Source organism: Bombus terrestris, chromosome 6, assembly GCF_910591885.1.
Source record: "Bombus terrestris chromosome 6, iyBomTerr1.2, whole genome shotgun sequence".
Taxonomy (NCBI): domain Eukaryota; kingdom Metazoa; phylum Arthropoda; class Insecta; order Hymenoptera; family Apidae; genus Bombus; species Bombus terrestris.
In genome coordinates this window covers 21,698,830-21,718,683 of record NC_063274.1, presented here as the reverse complement: position 1 = coordinate 21,718,683, position 19,854 = coordinate 21,698,830, and the positions used below count along the sequence as shown (strand labels likewise).

At 28.6% G+C, this 19,854-nt stretch overlaps 3 protein-coding genes across 9 annotated transcripts; 1 reads left to right on the top strand and 2 right to left on the bottom strand.

Moving 5' to 3' along the window:
- Nucleotides 1-15: 15 nt before the first annotated feature.
- On the bottom strand, nucleotides 16-5,483 carry LOC105666990 (ATPase family AAA domain-containing protein 2). Its single transcript, XM_048406568.1, has 10 exons — nucleotides 4,955-5,483; nucleotides 4,723-4,871; nucleotides 4,201-4,470; nucleotides 3,868-4,059; nucleotides 3,068-3,249; nucleotides 2,327-2,510; nucleotides 1,789-1,974; nucleotides 1,022-1,185; nucleotides 884-924; nucleotides 16-491 (listed from the first exon to the last, which is right to left on the bottom strand). The coding sequence occupies exons 1-10, from the start codon at nucleotides 5,106-5,108 to the stop codon at nucleotides 181-183; spliced, it is 1,833 nt and encodes a 610-aa protein (XP_048262525.1). The 5' UTR covers nucleotides 5,109-5,483; the 3' UTR covers nucleotides 16-180.
- Nucleotides 5,484-5,885: 402 nt separating this feature from the next.
- On the bottom strand, nucleotides 5,886-16,806 carry LOC100646526 (ATPase family AAA domain-containing protein 2). 6 transcript variants are annotated; one of them, XM_048406591.1, is made up of 17 exons: nucleotides 16,440-16,806; nucleotides 16,329-16,350; nucleotides 15,548-15,776; nucleotides 14,987-15,341; nucleotides 14,744-14,915; nucleotides 14,476-14,557; nucleotides 14,136-14,385; nucleotides 13,838-14,052; nucleotides 13,438-13,730; nucleotides 13,034-13,351; nucleotides 12,782-12,963; nucleotides 12,517-12,703; nucleotides 11,956-12,434; nucleotides 11,695-11,880; nucleotides 11,382-11,417; nucleotides 10,269-11,148; nucleotides 5,886-10,023 (listed from the first exon to the last, which is right to left on the bottom strand). In XM_048406591.1, exons 2-17 carry the CDS (start codon nucleotides 16,329-16,331, stop codon nucleotides 9,934-9,936), a joined length of 3,957 nt encoding a protein of 1,318 aa, XP_048262548.1. In that variant the 5' UTR covers nucleotides 16,332-16,350; nucleotides 16,440-16,806; the 3' UTR covers nucleotides 5,886-9,933. The 6 variants fall into 6 exon arrangements, with proteins under 6 accessions (XP_048262548.1, XP_048262549.1, XP_048262547.1 ...); XM_048406592.1 differs by having other exon boundaries at nucleotides 15,548-16,350; XM_048406590.1 differs by lacking the exon at nucleotides 16,329-16,350.
- A 713-nt stretch (nucleotides 16,807-17,519) lies between these two features.
- On the top strand, nucleotides 17,520-19,792 carry LOC105666987 (tRNA pseudouridine synthase A). 2 transcript variants are annotated; one of them, XM_012319907.3, is made up of 7 exons: nucleotides 17,520-17,668; nucleotides 17,765-17,922; nucleotides 18,146-18,544; nucleotides 18,653-18,995; nucleotides 19,064-19,319; nucleotides 19,392-19,537; nucleotides 19,638-19,792. In XM_012319907.3, exons 2-7 carry the CDS (start codon nucleotides 17,853-17,855, stop codon nucleotides 19,696-19,698), a joined length of 1,275 nt encoding a protein of 424 aa, XP_012175297.1. In that variant the 5' UTR covers nucleotides 17,520-17,668; nucleotides 17,765-17,852; the 3' UTR covers nucleotides 19,699-19,792. The 2 variants fall into 2 exon arrangements, with proteins under 2 accessions (XP_012175297.1, XP_048262553.1); XM_048406596.1 differs by having other exon boundaries at nucleotides 17,603-17,922.
- Nucleotides 19,793-19,854: the final 62 nt, after the last annotated feature.

Below are 19,854 nucleotides of genomic sequence, written 5' to 3'. Positions count from 1 at the left end.
CATGCGTCTGTCAATTCTCTTTGATGACATATGTCCAGGTTTGAACAGATGGTCGTTAAACATACAGTTCACAGTGGCGAACGATTGAAAGTTACACATCAGTCAGTGAAAGGATACATTGCTTGTAGCTATGATATTATACACATGCGATATAGTTCAATAAATTAAAAAAACGATGACTCAATCTTCTTGTTCCTTCTTCACGTATACTTTTACCCTTTTGAATTCTTTAAACCGTTCGAGGCATTCAATTGCAGAGCATAAATCTTCCTCGTTCTTTTCTAGAGTTAATTCGAGGGAAGCGAACAGACTTTCGAGCTCGTGGCACGGCCACGTCTCCGTCGCCCCGACGATCGTTCGAAGCAGTTCCTCTATTTCAAACTCGGTCAGTTTCTCGTTGCTCGAAGCGGATAGATGGGACGGAGAATTTCTTGTTCGTTTTGACGGTGGTCCTTCGCCTGATGCGCTGTTTTTTCTTTTAACGTTAATTTCTGGATAGAAAATTAAGTTATTTTTTTAGCTAGGAATATTAATATTGGATTAATAGACAAAATTTGCAGATATATTCTATAAGTGCGATTGAGCGAAATAGTTATATAAATATAGGTCATTTAAAGATTTACTAAAGAGTTATAATAAAAATAAATAAATTTTATTACTTGATTTAGAATCGGTCATCACGTGAGCTGATCGCACGGCGCATATTTTGTTGCGGACTCTCAGTTTACTTCTCCGTGAGGATGGTATCTCTTCTATCATTATTGCAGTATTATTAATATTCTATGATGCTTTTTGAATGAAAAAATTAAAAGATCTTTCACTTACGCGTCGAAAGATTTTCCGCGAAATCAGCACGTCCTGCCTGCTTTCGCTTCCTACCTACTTCTTTTATCCTTTTTGAATTCATAACTTGTTCGAATTCCGCTAGTTAAATAATTACTACTTATTAATTGGGTTTCATAGAAAGTAAATATCATAAAATATGAAAGAAACTCCTTTTCTACGCTTTTACATTTAAAACGAGGGTATCATATCATTATCACATATACCTTGTGAAGAACGATTAGATTCGAGATCACACGCCGAGTGAACGAATAATTGCTTGAAAAAAGATTCTCGCTGTTGTTTTCCGGGGGGCATGACTTCAAATATTTCGCTTTGATGTTCATCGAATAAAGATGCAATCTAGTAATTGAATAAAATGAAAATTAAGAACGATATATTTCATCATCTTCATTATTTTTTTATATATCATTATATACAGTCGAAGGACTTATAATATAACAAAAATAACTCTTGTCCATGCTTATTTTTTTGCAGAAACGCAAAAAATATTCTAACATCTGTAATCTCTGTTCAGTACATCATAATCTTTCTTAACAAAATATTATTACGGGTCTACTTATACTTACATTATGGGAAAACAATATTTAATTAAATCATTAAATTGTGGATCTCTTCATAATAATTGTTTTTATAGAGCTAGTTAATTTTTATCTAACAATAAATTAAAACATACTTAATTGTCTATAATATCGATTCCACTATGTTTCGCTTATGACTGACTACTAGAATGTGTTATTATTTTTAAAAAAAGAAAAGTGTGGAGTGAGTTGTTATTGTTATCATAATTACTTTAAAAAAGATACCTTTTAAAGTTTATAACATTTTAATATTGATTTCTGGAATTATAGTCTATTATTATCTTACAACTTTTTATTAACATTATTATTGTTAAATCGATATTATATGCTATTAAAGCACGACTTTAATCATAGTGTCCCTTACATCTGCTGGTAAATCTGCTTGTGAGCAATTGGCCGTAATCAAGATTAAGATATGCACCGATCGATCTAAGCCATGCATCAAAGAAGTAAAAACGACGCGTGCCGCTTCATCCACTAGATCCCACCAGGCTAAGATGTCAGGAATGTAGAGCAACGATGGTAAACTTCTTCGAGCCATTTTCATTTTCTATCATTTAATTATCCAGATATCCAGTAATTAAATCATAAATATAATTCGAATATTTGAACATTTTAAAAATAGTAAAACAAAAAATAATTCATAAAGGGTATAAAAATAAAAAAAACTTTAAGATATCTTTTATTCATTTTTTCCAATCTTTGTACGTCATTTTTTATCAATTTTATAATACATTTTTTGTATTGAACACATAAAAAAATGTCCTATTCTCTAATCTTCTTATTTCCTACATAGACGATACATAATGAAGAATATTTTACGAGATTTCATTTTTAAGTTATCGCTTTATCAGCCTTAATTAATAGTGTACTCTGATATTAATAATATTTATAACAGATACTTGAATGAGAGCTTCTTCCGCAGCCCTTCCTGTTTCCTCGAACAAAGTTGTGACGTCCAACACATGACAAGGTAAATGTTCCAAGGTATGGAGTAATGCTGGTCCTAGATGACGAGTGTGAGAGTCATCACCGCACAATAAAATCCTCGGACAGCTGTTTGACCTCGATACAGCTCTACCAGTGCTGTAAGAACAGCCTTTTAAAGCTTTTTACCTTTCATATTATGAGAACCATTACGATCTATCTATAACCAAACCCTATTCTCATAGTGATCGAAAATTTAGCAGTTCAATGTAGCTTGATTAAACTAGTTTAATAATATCGTGAAAATTATAATATTATATGAAAAATACCATAAATCATAATATCATTCGACCGAATATAAACTTAAAAAATATTTACGCTGTGCTTTGATTAATTCGATCAAATTTATGAAATGATATACAATTAAAGCTTTCTTATCATTTCTGAATTTTCGTGTACCCTTCTGGTTTTTTAATATAAGTTAAGTTTCTATCGTAGATTACGAATTTCTATGTAAATTTATATTTTTGTGGACACAACTAAAAAGATAGAACTTACTGTGAGGGATTCGTTTTACTTATTGAAAACCATAAAGGATGTTCTAATCTAGATATTATACATATATGCATCCTGTGTATAGATGGATACAAAATGCAAAAGATTTGTACAAATTTGTCAAGGCTACTTATCAAATCAAACAGTAATTCGATGCTTACATATCATTGCAAATTAACATTCCCGTTGGACAAAGAGTTTCGAGTTGTAACAGAATGGATGACAAATTTTCTTGAAGTAATGGCTGGATTTTATACGACAAAGATTTCACGGGTACGATTGTAACACGATGCGATGCTGGCAAGATGTTCTGTTGTGCCCTTAGAAAATCTTGTTTCTCAACCTATTACGTTGACAATTATGAAAAGAACTTCATAAATTATTTAAAAAGGATTTATCTTCTTCAAATTAACTTAAAATGCAATATATATATATATTTTGCAACGATCACATTCCTTGTTTTATTATTCGATTAAACATTATAGCTTCTATGTAACGATCAGTTTAATATCAATTAGATTAAATAGCGCCCCTGGCAAATAAAGTAGCTATTTTATGATCCACGTATTCTAATAGAAGTGCCCCAATCTAGATTTCTGGAGGATTGACTCATTGTTTCTTAATCTTTCTCCCTCTGCAATATCTTTTGTCAATGGGAATAATTTGTGCAGGATATAGTTCGTGATTTAGGATTACGTGATTGAACTTTACTTTATAAAAAATAACGGGTATCTTAACTATTATAAATATTATAAATAATTACAAATTTTTTCAGTTATCGGTAGCCATTATCGATTATAGAAACTTCTTTTTGGCTACTTCTAATGATCGTCGACTTTTCTTAACATTATTCACTGATAATATTATCAACCCTGAATCAATTGTTTTACAGAAATTGTCTAGCTTTAAATGAAACTGTCTTTCTTATCTTAAATCTATTATGAAATTCTATTTTCATTACTTTAAGATGACGTTCGTTAATCTGATACTTCGCATTGGAAGTGTATATTTCCGGATAGAGTCTCCGAACACAGCACATTACCGCTTCAGCGCAAAGAGCTTGCAAGTCACTTCCACAAAATCCGACCGTTTTCGATGCCAGATACGCTAAAAATTTTTGCGGTGGTTTTTGCTTCCAACTTTTTATATGAACCTATGATCACACATGGTCTCTTTATTTTAATGTACTTGTTTTAGAAATTAAAGGAACGATATACACGTTAGATTGAAAATCCCTTTCAAAGAAATGCGAATGAATTAATTACACTTCGTAATAGTTTATAACTAAACGTACTGAGAGTATTTCTTTCCTCGACGTATAACATGGCAACGGGAAGTATAGCTCTCTGTCGAATCGGCCAGATCTTCTTAAAGCTGGATCTATGGCATCGATTCTGTTCGTTGCTCCAATTACTATGATCTCTGAATTGTTCTCTAAGCCGTCCATCAAGGCCAAGAGAGTGGAAACAATGCTGGCGTGCACAAAGTCTTGGCGGCTAGATCTGACTGGAGCTAAACCGTCAACCTCGTCAAAGAAGATTATGCAAGGCTTCGATTGTTGAGCCTGTAAGATCGACATGGTTTTCAAATTTTTGTAAATCAACCGCTGCTAAATATCTTTCAATTTGCAAATGCAATTTAAAATCTTTATTGTCTACAAATGAAACGAGAACAGGTATATGTTATATGAATTGAAACTTTCCTTAAAAGATAAAAAGCTTGGAAAACTTCAAGTATTTCAACATATTATACATATCTTAAAAATTAAAAGTACGATGGATAGGAAATTTTAATTTAAGTAAAACACTATATTAACCAGTGAAAAAATCTTCTGAAGCTTTTTCTCGCTCTCGCCGACCCATTTGCTAAGGCAATCGGAACCCTTGCGAGATATAAAGGAAACCTTTCGTTCCGAATTACTACACTCTGCGGCTAAAGCGCTGGCGACCAGCGTTTTTCCTGTTCCTGCGAAACAGAGGATGTCAATCGGGAATCTCGTTTCCAACAATGTTCCGCTTCATTACGAACCGTAGAACGCTTTATTTTACCGGGAGGCCCGTAAAAAAGCAAACCCCTCGGTGGTTTCAGGTTGAACTTCGCGTAAATGTCACCGTACATGAGCGGAAACAGAACCGTTTCCTTTACAACACGAATCTGCTTCTCCAGACCTCCGATGCAAGAGAAATCCTTCGCGCAAGACATCTTTCACGATCAAACTGACCTCGAATCTTTTATTTCGCATACCCGACGAACATATTTTCATTCAATTATTTTGTATATAATTGTTTCTTAAATCATCGCCCGATGAAATATTCTTCGACTACTCGCATCGTTGATCGTACATGCGCATCGTGTATTGCTGGATATTTTACTGGAATTTTTCTGCGGCGTTTGACGATTGATTCAAGTGGTTTCACAATGTAATTTCATTATTTTTTACGTTTCGTCGATACGATTCCAACGAAACATGCGAATCGTGTTACGCTTTGAAGCAATGTTCGTGTAGTTCTAAGTAATATATAAGATATTATCATTACGAGTTTTTTCAATACGATAAACTCTATTTTGTTTCAAGTTAAGGCTCTAAAAAGGCGTAATTCTAATTATAATACTATAAAATTTTTCTAATATGTGAATTTTAAAAAGGAAAGATATAATATAATGTTCGTTTTGAAGTTTACATTGATTTTTTACTGTTGTAAAGATACGTATTAAACATTATGCATTAAGCAATAAAGTGAACGTTATTATTACTGATGTTACTTAATTATTCGATATATGTAAGTAATATGAATTGAAGCATATTAAAAGAGTATATTTATTTCATATTTATACTATTTTATAACATAACTTAAGATCTTCAATATGTACAAAGACATTTTTAACTCGTTAATAAATTTTATGAAGGAATGATATCATACATTTTTATAAAGGGATAATAGGAATTTAGTAAAAGGTAATTAAAAATAAAGCAGGTTATTACAATTATGAAATTTCAATTTATTATGCTACAATGAATGACAATAAAACATTACCTGTATGGTAAAATAAATAAGGCAGTGTATGCTCTTTTGTTTTGTTTCCTATATCTTCTACACATATGCTTCATATGTCTGAAACTACTGTCTGCCAAAGGTCATATTGTACGAACATACATATTCAATAAAAATTTCATTAAATTCGTAGATCAATATGTTCTTTGCAAATAGCAGCATTACAATCTTTATTATCTGAATATTTTAGCAAAGTAATTATATTAGTTAGTTCAAACGGCAGTGGTTACGGGAACCTCTCGATTAATACAATGTACATGTAATTACACAGTTTTTTTGTCTTTTGCTTATTCTTGGTAATACAGAGATGATAGCACATCAGAAAATAGCACCAGAAATTATTCTTGGAGTAATTACGTTTCGGATTTATTTATCATAAAGTGGAATGTAAAATATATCAATGGAAACAGAAAAGTCACAATGATTCAATTAATGTCCTTTTTTCAATCTGTATTAATTGCATATGTGATTTTTCTGTATCATTTGCTATTTATCAAGATTTACATTTCAATCTTTATCATTGAAATATTATACAAATTCTTTGGCAAATATCAGCGATATTTAATGGGTATACTTGAATTAAATAAAAGTTTATGGATACTATATTACTGAATTAAATTGAGCTGATAAAAAGTATCTGAATATAGACTATACCATTAACATACAAATTTCAAACAAAATTTCATATCGCTGAACTTTTTGTTAATGCTTTAAAAACTAGAAGCAATATTACAGCTCGTTTTTAGTACTTTAAATTCCTTGCTTCTTATATATCATGAGTGCTATAAATGATATCATATAATGGTAACACTATTTTTGTTAACTTAGTTCTCTTTATTTAACATCAATACCAATACTTATTCAATTTCCATAATGTAGCATTAGTTTATATAATGTTGATTATCCTTATCATAAAAGGATAGACACCTGAGCAAGAGAAAGTACAATATTCAAATCCTCAATTTTACTAAATTTCGTGTGAAGTGTCTTGATATAAAATTAAATAAATTACTCAATTAAAAAGCATCCCAATTATTAAAAGTTCAAATTAAATTCTAAATTGTGCAGAAATACGTGAACTAAGATTTTTTAATTTACATTTAAATTCTTATAAAATCATTTGTATTTCGTGTACAATTATAAAAAGATATCTTAACAAAGACATTAACAAATATTTTTAAATCTTTTGAAATACTGCTACAAATTTTAGTGAACTTTTAAACATTAGTTCCTTTACTGTTAGTACAGTTTAATTTTATACAAAACAGTGTACGTATGCGCATGGAACATTTTTAATACTAATAATTAAATACAGAAATAGTTTTACATATAATACTAAATTAAATTATGAAAAGAATGCAAACTTTTTAAAAATATTATAATTAATTAGCAATGAAAATAAAATGAATTTTCTTGGCATGACATATTTTTACCATAAATTATCTTCATTCATTCTTTGAACTCTAATATATCATCCTAAAACATCAAGCATATATCAAAACATTAAACATATAGATAATTGTCCTAAAAATTATATATATAAATTATTTTATTTCAAAATTTGGTATGTACACTAAAGAAATTCATCTAATAGAGTACTGAAAATTATTTTGCTAGTACAATTTGAATATAGAGAGTAACACACAAGGGGAATAAATACTATGTAATGAGCATTTCTAGAGTTCAGTCTTTTCATCCCTATATTCTAACAAATATTAAGTAATTTAATTGTAATTTCGTAAAACTCAGTTATAATACTAGCTACAATTGAAAAATGAATGTTTTATATTTAATTTAATTTTCACATTCGCAAATTTTGACCAATATAAGTATAAAAAATTATATAATTAGCTACCAATTTATTAATAACATATCATAATATTTGAAATTGTATCAATTATTGGTTACATAGTATTATTTTAAGAATATAGTATTATTTGTTACATGCTTGATCATAAGAGTTACTATTAATTCTTACTATCCATTTTAAACTTAGTATGTATTCTACATATATATATATATATGTATGTAAATAATTGAAACTAAATAAAGAAATTCATTTGCTAACACATTGTTTCCTTATATAAGTGAATACTATTTATATGAACAATGTCAATAGGAAGAACTTACTATTTTCTTCTTCTTACTAAATCTTTTTTCTCTCATCTATAATGTTTGGTAACTATTCTTTCACTGTTACAGTATAAATCACAACCAGTATACGAATCTAGAATGTAAGTTTTATGTTAAATATTTTCTAACATTTATACAAATACGATTTTCTTTGCATATGTTTACGATTTTTACCGAGGTATTTCATATTTATACTGATTTTCAATTATATCCACTGTTATACCCATAACTGAATCAAAATCTATTTTTTAATTACTTTGCTTATTGTTTATAACTTTGGTCAAAATAAACCGACGAGCATGTTTCAATTGTACATTATCCACATTATAATTAAAAAACTAATTACCTAAATATAATTCAACTATATAATTTTATAATTGTACTCAATAAAATCGTACTATCTAAAATAACAAATTCAAATTTTGAATAATGCCACGATAACATTCGTGACTAGTCGCTATATATGACCAATCAGTAATGTATATAAGAATGACAAATTTATGCTAGATACAAGTAATTTTTATTCACATTGATGAAAAATCATTGTATCAAGCGTTATTTTAAATAATACACAGATTATCTAAATTTAATTTACTAAATTATCCATGATTTTTAAATACGAAAAGAAAGCATATAATAAATATCAAAATCTAGTACAAGCTACTCCTAAAAATTCATTATATGTACATGCCAAAGGTATTTAATTATGCAATATGTAATATTGTTCATAAAATTTGGAATGTATTTACATGTTTTACAATTTATGAAATTTGTTTTCAAGTTCTCATTGCTTTAATGATTGATGAATAACCTCTAATGAAACAGTAAAAAAATTATATAAAATTACTCAATTTAAATTTAAAACTTAAACATTTTTATATTGAATGTTATTTTACTAAACAATTTCTTTTTAAAAATAGAGCATATGTAACCTTATATATGCATGTTGGAACCTATATGTCAAGATATGTCTATGTTTAAAGTACTTTTATAAAAATTATGTAAAGGTCTGTAAAAATCCAAAGTAATAACTGGCGCATATAATGAATCTATAATGTATTTTATGAAGATTTGTTAGAATTCTACTATGTGCAGATACAATAAAATAATTTGATATAATGTACTGCCAAGTACCACATGTAAAAAACTATAGTTAAGTACATATTGTATTAAATTACCATCATCTTTGTATAACCACCATTTGCAAAATTTTGTTATGAAGAAATGTACTTCTTTGAGGCATGAAGTACTATATATTAACGCAAAAATTATTTCACAAATATCTCACTAAAATCAACTTACACAGAAAACAAATTATTTGTAGTTTTCTAATTAATTACTTTTATTGCATTTTTATACCAATTTTTATGCAAAAATTTATAATTAACTGAGAATTATGTATGATTATTGAAGTATCTAAATTTGATATCAAAATTTTTTACTGTGAGATATATTATGTCAGCCACTAATAATTATAAGCCAATATTATTATAATAATTTATCATTTTATATTTAGATACTGAGAGATAAATGATTAAAATCGTATCCTTTTAGTTTCATATATAACGATCATTCTTTTCCTTGTAAGATTAACGCACAGTTATACTTCACCATGTCTTTAAAAACAGAAATTCGAATGCACCATTTCGGTTTTTCTTCATATATATCTATATAATATTAAAGTTACCTCCTTCCTCTTATTAATTATCAGTAACTGTAAAGATTGAAACGAAAAAATGTACTATTTTAAATCATCATGTGATTTAACATTAATTGATAATCTTTGTTTAGTGTAAATGTACAAAAATTTTGTTATAATGATACTAAAAGTAACATGTGACTTATAATATGTCGGTTTGATTAGCGACATGATGAACTTTCTCGTACGTTGTCTTGAACTCTTCAAATCTTTTCACTTCCTTGAGCAACTCCTATACACATTATGAATTATAAGATACCTTATACTACATAAAAAAATTATTCTCTCTACATTATATTATTCTATTGAAAAGTCATACACAACAATAAGATTCAATAAGAAACAAATAATAATTTGCTTGATATCATTTAATGACAAATATGAATGTTAGAATAATTAATTAAATAGGGAAATGATATTGCATGATATTGAAAAATGAATAAATATAACAAATTTGGTTAAATAAAATATATTTACCTTTGGCAGTGATTTCCTATCGTAGCTCTGAGCATATTTTCCTACGCATCGACTTAGTTGCACATAAATGTCACATAGTACTTCTACAGGAAAATCCTTCGTAATTTCAACGGTGGTTTGCCATGCATTCTCCAATTCATTCCTATCTACTACAAACTTTTCGTTTTCTTCAAATCTGACTGGACTAGAATCACTTTCAATAGCAAACGATAATTCATCTATACTTCCCCGTCTAGACGATGAGTTAGATGCACTATTTTCCGCATTCTTCTCTTCTTCCGTAAAACATATATCCATATTTTCAATTTCATCAATATGCTGATCACTGACATTATTGCTTTGAATTCCTTGCATGTCTTTTGAACTTTCATTTTGCGAATCGTTTTCAGAATCAGAATTATCAAACAAAGGTACATGACCATTCAAAACACTATTTGCTTCAGTTTCAAATTCTTGGAATTTTTCTAAATCTATACTTGTTGTTTCATTGGTTAAACATACTTTGTTATCAGATACAGTTACATTTTCATCAAATGCGATTTTCTTCTTTTTTTGAACTTTTTTTACATAGCCCCGTGCCCAAGCTGGTATTCTACGTTTTCTGGAGTTATTATATCTTCTTCCATTTACAATCAAGGAATGACTAGGACTCGCAGTGTCTTTTTTATCTATTCGTTCGGTTCCAGACGTGGATTGCTCTGCTTTTGACTGATTCTTATTTTCTACCTCGTTGTTAGATGTACTTTCAATAATTTTACGATTCTTCGAAATCTCACGACATTTATCCTCAAAGTCGGAATCCAATTCTGCTTTTATTAATGCGTATGCATTATCACGAAGAGAGCATGCACGGTGTCTTATCAATTTGTCAGCTGGATCTCTGTGAAAGAACGTTACATAATATATGTATATCATATAATACATACATATTAATGTTATAAAGAAATATCACTATCGAAAAGCAACATGAACTAATATGAGTGGCTTTCAATAATACAATTTTCTTCATATAATGTATCATATATAAATAATTAATAAAATATGTCAGCAATTGAAAGCCACCTTAACTACGGAGCAACAACAGCAACGGATAAACAGGAATATCTGAACTACCTCTTTAATATTCCAAGGGAAGGCCTATCACGTAAGCTGACATGAAAACACACAACATGAATGTCAGTATCAACTTTAACTCCATTATTTATATTATTTATAATTGTATGTATAATGACAAAAAAAGTAGGAGAATAAGTAATAATAAAAAATAATATCTGTGCAACATTCTTTTTGAATAATTTATGAAGAAAACAGAGTAGTAAAACATACCAAATGCTTCCGTATTTAAATTATAATATTGAAGTATATAGTTTTATAAGATTTGGTTAGGGATTTGATAAAACAAATGTAATATACTGTGCCCACTGACCTGTCAGGATTATATTCCAAAGCATTTCTACAAATGAGATCAATATCATCAAGAAAATCTCGAGCACAAAGGTAACAATGCATATCGATTTTTGTCATCATGGTTTCTAAATCCATAGGTTGTTTTATTATCATATTATAATCTGGTACTTCTTCCGTATCTACTGGTTTTGTAAACATGAAAAATCTGCAATGTAAATATTTAATATTTGATATTAATTTTCACCTTATAAACAAAAAGTTATAATATGAAGATATTTACTGTCTATTTCTTGCAAGTTTTGAACAAATTTCCCTCAAGAAAATTCTTAATTCTCTTAACGAAACTTCTTCTTTTTCATACATTATTTTCTTTTCTTCTTCTGTTAATTTCTTTGGTAAAGGATCTGGTGCTAAAGGAAGCTCCTCTAGAACTTCTACTTTGTCATCTTTTATTTTCGGTGGCTTCAAGCTCTGAACCATGAAGATAGGTCGGAAGAATTTGGATCTTTGTTCTGCTGTTGGTGTTTTCATAGAATAAACTTCACTACGAAGTTCGCTAAACAGACTTTGAAGTTGAATAGGAAGATCCTGATATGTTCTATCACTTGTGGCTAAAATTAAAATGGGCAAAGAAGGATCAAGTGCTGCAATACGACACAAAAAAACTGCTTTTACAGTTTCAGGTACAAGTGGCCACCACTGATCAATCGACCGAATATAAATTATGGACGGCACATTCCTGGCAGCTTCGTTAAATACCTATGTTATTTAAAATCGTATAAAATATTTTTAATTATAATTTACTAATAATGCATGTTTCCTTTTATTATTGTTAACTAACCTGAACGCAGGTTTCTTCTGGCGATCGTCCACTTTCTGCAAAAAGAGTGCTAACATCTAATGTTTGAATTGGTAGATGTTCCATATGATATAATAATGCTTGTGCTAAATGTGGTCCTTGACCTTCAGACAAATTTCCACCGGAAATTAATAGTCTTGGACGATGAATTCCTTTGGTAATTTTCACTCTAGAATATTTAAGACAGTAATATTAAATAAGAAAGGTAAATATAACAGTAAAATAGTTGTTCTTAAAATTTTGTTACTTTGCCATAGCAGAATTAACTCCTTGTGGAAATATTCCTTTTATTGAGTTAAGTAACTCTTCCAATAAAGGTCCTAATAAGGGTTCCATGAAAAGTTGTAATTTTCTTCTAGCACAAGCTGACACTCTTTGTGATGATGGTACAAGAATGGAACTAGCTTGTAAAAAATCCCGTTTTTTCACCTATAAAAAATATATATAATCTTATTATATTTATTTAATAGATATATGTTATCAAATAATAATAACATACTTTGATTCGTTCAGGATCTAAAAGTAACCTATTATTTGTTATATATATTTGTGGATAAGTTCTTCGCAATCCTTGCAAAACTGCTTCAGTGCATAAAGCTCTCAAGTCTGAGCCACAATAACCTGTCGCTTTTTCAGCTAATACCTCTAACAATTGATCAGGTGGGGGATTTTTCCACTTGCTAACGTGAATTTTTAATATTTCTAGTCTTTCTTTCATAGCAGGTAAAGGAAAAAATAATTCCCGATCGAAACGACCTGGCCTACGTAATGCTGGATCAATGGCATCTATTCTATTTGTTGCTCCAATAACTATTACCTATTACCAATAAAAAGAATGGGAATCAATCATAAATATTTGATAATTAAGCGCTTAAACATGTGTTCAAAAATGAAATAATTAACCTCTCCCCTATCACTGAGGCCATCCATAAGCGCCAAAAGAGTAGATACAATACTAGCATGGATTTGATCCTGTTTCGTACTTCGAACAGGTGCAAGGCCATCTATTTCATCAAAAAATATTATGGACGGTTTCATTTGTTGAGCCTGCTCAAATAACAATCGCAACTGGCGTTCGGATTCTCCGACCCACTTAGATAGACAATCAGCGCCCTTTCTCATAAAGAACGACATTTTTCTATTTCCTTGACTACATTCATTTGCCAATGCTCTAGCTATCAACGTCTTACCAGTTCCTAGATAAATAAATAAAGATGTATTAATAATCACAATGTGTTACTTTAGATATAACTAATGTAATTACAAATATATAATAATAAATATAGATGTATACAAGATATACCTGGTGGACCATGAAATAATACTCCTTTTGGTGGGGTAATATGAAAACGTTCAAAAACATCTGGATACATCATAGGAAAAACAACCATTTCTTTAAGGCAGTGAATATGTGATTGTAAGCCTCCAACATCATTGAATCTAATATTAGTATCTAAAGTAATTGGATTTATATCTGCTTTACGATCAGGTGGTCCACCTTGAGGTATTGCTGATTGCCTACAATAAAATGATTTTATTTGAAAAATAACTTATATGATTATTTTTAATCTAGCAAAATATTTCCTAAATTCTCTTTTTACCTTGCTTTTTTACTTTTCTTTTTATCATAACGTTGTGGTTCTGAATCACTGGAATCGCTAGAGCTTGTACTTTTGCTTCTATGTTTACGCCTTCTCATGGAATTACTAAGAACACTTCTAAGTGCCTTTATAGATCGCCGAACTGGTTCTACATTAGCTTGGAATCTATCTACAGTTGGTTTTTTCTGACGTAAACTATACTTTCTAGGACCAGGGGAATCGGAAGATTCACTTAAATCACTATCTACCACTATAAAAATATAAAGTTAAAAATAATATAGAAAAACGTCTTTAGTCATATAAAATAGTAACATGTTTATGTCAAAGATAAACATCGAACCTGTAAGTTTCTTACCCCGTGGTAATTGCCTTTGTGCTGTCCTTCTAGTTCGTTTAATACGGGTATACATATCTTCATAGCCCTGACAACAACAAGTATTTTTTATTTTCTCATTATGTTCTAACAATAATTTTCCTCATTAATTTAACATTATTTTATACATGTACTAATCAATGTACAAATGATAAAACAATATTCTTATTTTATTACTTTATATTAAAAATTAGAATATAATTGCTCATCAAAAAAATTACAAAAAATTACTTACATCTTCATTTTCTGAATTATCATTATTTTCAGGTTTTTCGCTTTCTTGTGAGCTATCTTCATCAGCTTCGACACGTTCTACTTTAGGCTTCACATCCTTTTCACTTAAATTTCCACCAAGTCTTGTAGCTGGTCCTTCTCTAAGTCTACTTGGACTGTCAGACTTTCTTGTTCTATACATAGGTTAATTTAATATAGATTTAATCACATTTTAGCTTTATAAATTACCTTAATGAATATTTACCTTACATCCTTTTCCTCATTAGATTTACTTCTCGTTTCCATCTTATCTTTATGATCCCTGTCTGTTCTTTCCCTTTCTTGCCTATCCTTAAGATCTCTGATATCTTTGTCCTGCTCTACTTTTTCTCTAATATCACGATCACCTCTTCCTCTAAGTTCTCTATTATTTTGTCTGTCATGCTCGCTTCTTTCTCTAATATGTCTTGAGTTTTTATTTGGAGGATGATTTTCACGTGATCTAAGAGGCATACGCTCCCTAACATCACGTTTTCTTTCAGGAACTTCATCCACCATTTCTTTATCAGATGAAGAACCATGTTGTTGAAACATAGGATAACCTTTCAATGTTTGTGTACCTAAAATACATTAGAAATAATTAAAAAATCTTCACATAACAAGAATTTTTACTTATCTAACAACTATTTTATCTAGAACATGTTTAAAAGATAGACTTTATATGTTACATAATATTCAATAATTTTCTTGATATGATTTAAAAAGATTAAATGTAAGTGATATATATTACATATAGAATCAAATATGATTTTAAGGTATGCTTTACCTAAAATCCAGCTAGTATTAAGATTATCATATGTTTGCATTCTATGACGTGTGCTACGGCGCACACTTAAGTTATTCATAGATATATGAGAAGTAGAATTTGAATGTGATCGTAAAGTACGCAAACTTTTAACCCTTCTGGCATTAGAGCCCAGACTACGATTTCTTGGAGAAAAGATATCTTCTTCTGTATCCATTGAGTCCAATGCAGCATCATCATCTGACATTATCTATATTGTATCATACAATTAAAAGTACTTCTTTTTTAAATTTCAACTGATTTAATCATTATACATATATTGCTCTTTTGCACTAATATAATAATCTTGTATATTAATCTACAGCACGCGCGTGCATATATGTGTGTATGTGTGTGTTATTAAAACTATTACACATATATAAATGTATTAAAAACTTATTTAAATTAGAATGGTAATATTTTATAAAAATAATTGAAGTAGAAGGCATAACATCAAGTATTCTTGTGAAATACAGTAGAAAAATGGTATATTTGACTCATAATATAATGAAATAAATTATATAACAATGATAGAACTTTTTGACAGTTAACAAACATTTTTTCGTATTTTTTGTTGTTCTTTTTTACGAAATGGAACACCGCCCACTTAAATACTTTTGCAGAACGCCGAAGAGTATGAAAATGAATGTAAAATGCTTCTTATAAAAAAGTGACGATACAATTAATAATTAACCATAGAAAATGTAAAAAAGACGATTGAAATTAAAATATGCACGATTTATAATAATAATAAACAAAGCACCATAGAAGCAATTAGATTCTCCCTGAAACACACGAATTTTAACCTCAGGAATTATTTAGCATTTGAGGTCATCGATGCTCGAAATATTTAGCATTTTACCAAATAAATTACCTTCATCTGGCCAGTTCTTGCTGCCAATTTATACTTAAAGTAAAAAGAAAACTGCTAACGTCCGTCATATGCCTTAGGTAAAGTAACACCACTGCCTCGATTGAGTGCACGTAGCGCATGCACACTGAACCTCCACAAAGGTCGTTTTATGATCGACTATCACTTAAAATTATGTTACATTAGCAACATGAATAATAAAGATCCACATGACACATGTTATAACCAATAAGTTCGTCGTTGCAATAAAAAATTTCTTGTCGAATCGATGATTACAAAATTCGTATCCGCAAACTATCATTGCATACGTGAACACATACTGAAATTAGCTGTAAATGTATCTGTAGATCTAACCTAACCCGTTTGCAATTGTGATCACCTTTAAGTATATGATGCAAGAATACGATATTAGCGCGCTCTGAAATAAAACGAGTTAACTACTGATGGTAAGTGTACGATGTATGCATAAATGTAATTATTGGTACAAACATTGACTAAATACAGAATAGATCTATCATCGCAAAAAAGTTCGTATCATATGTTCTGAAATATTGATCACACAAAAAATCAGAAGTTTTGTTATTTAAAGTGCTAAATTTAATGATTACAATCATATGACTGTTCCGGAAGTTGGCATTTCAAAAATTTTAAAATCAATTTAAATTGAGTTATATATTTTTGTATACTAGAATAGATGCATTTTTTATTTTGTATAAAAAAATATTTGTTTTTAAAAATGATTAACTAAAAGGATACTGTAATTCTGTAAAATTTAGCATATGAAATGCTATGAGACATAAGATCACTTTTTCTCAATATATTTTATTTAAGTTAATGCGGAATGAATTTATTAAACTTGTACTTATTTTTAATTTCCACTTCCTTTTTCTCAAATATAATTATTAAAATTTGATAGTGTTTTAATTCTTCAGTAGAAGTGTGTAAAAACCTGCATCGTAAGCAAAAATATATTTAAGAAATAATATAATATATTTGTTAAAACTGTACTTAATTGTTTAAAATTACATATATTTCGCAATTGGTTTAGTCATGAATAAAATTAAGTAAACAAGAAAGCATAGGCTACTGAAAGATGTTTCCTTTAAATGCATTTTAGATGTCATATATTTGTACTTATTGGAAAGTTAAAATTTCTATAGTTTCTGTAGTTTTGGGTGTATGAAATTATGATAATAATCTATAATATTTTATATATTTACTAATTATACAGTGTCTGTAAATTATATACAGTTTGTGAATCTTCTGTTTATATAATATATATAAATTATAAAGATAATTAAAATTATATACAATATTTTACTTTATAGGTTATAACTCTATAAAGGTGTATCTCAAAAAAACTGACAAATTAAAAAATTTTATGCATTGTTTTTAAGAATTAATTTAATATTTTTAATGTTTCGTGGCAAACAGTATATTATTAGAAATAATTTAACATTTTCCCGTTTTATAAGATTGCAATACGGTAAGTTCATTAACATACATATACATACATGTATATACATATAAAACGCTACTATTGAATGAAAATATAGAACAATTATTTCAAAATTATTAAAAAATATTATAATAAAGCATGAGTGATATCTATTGAGTCAAATAATTGTTCAATGTTAATGTTTCAAATTATTTTGTTATTCTTATTATATATATGTATTCTTATGTTAATTATATATATTTAATTTTAGATCATTTTTTAAATAAAAACATGTCAGTCGAAGTTAACAGTATTAAACAAGATGAGAATATTATTGAACGAACTAATAAAAGACAAATGAACGATGAAAGTTATGAAATGATAACAAAAGCTCCAAAGGTAGAACCAACTGAAGATGTAGTACAAAGAAAAAACAACGCTAAAAGGAAAAACTTTGTAATAATGTTAGGTTACCTTGGCAGAAATTATTATGGTATGCAAATTAATCGTGGTACGAAAACTATTGAAGAAAGTTTATTATCTGCTTTGTTGAAAGCAAATTTTATTACGGAAGAACAATTTGAAGATGTAAGAGAAATTAGATTTCAAAGAGCTGCACGTACAGATAAAGGTGTATCAGCAGTTAGGCAAGTTGTTTCTTTACAATTGCGTAAGTATTATATTATTTATTTTACAGTTATATGAATAAAGCAGCGATAATTGTGAATGATGTTAATTAAAATAATAATTAACGTCATTAACTCATAATCAATTATAGCTGATCATGTAAATAAAGAAGATATAAATGAGTACCTTCCAAAGGATATCAGAGTATTTGATGTAAAGAGGGTAACAAAAACTTTTAATAGTAAAAATAAATGCGATGCTAGAACATACAGATATGTTCTTCCTACATTTGTTTTGGCTCCAGAAGATCCAAATTTTTTACAAGTTGACAAAGAGGAAGAAGTAGATGAAGAACAACGACTTAAACAACTATCTATGATAGATGGAAAGCCATATCATGAATTCCGATTGACTCCAGAAATGCTTGACAAGCTAAATGAAATTTTGAAATTATTAGAAGGCACACATAATTTTCATAATTTTACATCAAAAACGTAAGTTATTTTGTATCGTAAAATCTTAGTATATTACTTTCTCTACTTATTATATTACTTTCTCTTAGAAAGCCATTAGATCCAAGAGCCAAGCGTTATATAATATACTTTCGTTGTGTTGAAACATTTATTGCAAATAATATGGAATTTGCAATACTGGAAATAAAAGGACAAAGTTTTATGTTACATCAAATTAGAAAAATGGTATCTTTAATAATAGGGATTTGTAGAAATATTGTGACAAGTGATATTATCAAAGATGTATTTTCATTAGAAAAAATTGACATCCCTATTGCACCAGGTTTAGGACTAAGTTTACATTTTGTAAGATATTTTAATTTTAATTAGTTTCAAATATGAAATAGAATTATTTAATTAAAATCTTCCTTTATTTAGGTACATTATCAATATTATAATGAAAGATTTGGAAAAGATGGATTTCACAAAACATTAGAATGGCAAGAATGTAATGAAGATGTTGACAAATTTTATAAAGAATGCATTTTACAAGATATAATAGATAAGGAAATATCAGAAAAAGTGTATCCTTTTTTATGTAATAATTTACAGAGTAATTGATTAGTATTTTTTAAATTACAGAATACTTTAATAAAAATATTTACCTTGACAAGTGTAATGTAGAATGATACATTGGTTGGCATCTATCCTGACACCAAAGAGATTTGCATTTAAAGAATATTAGTACAGTGTGAATATGTATCATAAGATCATTGTATTTTTTATCAAAAGTATAATTACATATATTTGTCAATATAACTATTTTTAACTATTTTAAACTGTAATATTATTACGAATATATAAAAAATCTAAAAGAATTTATTTAATTATAGAATATATT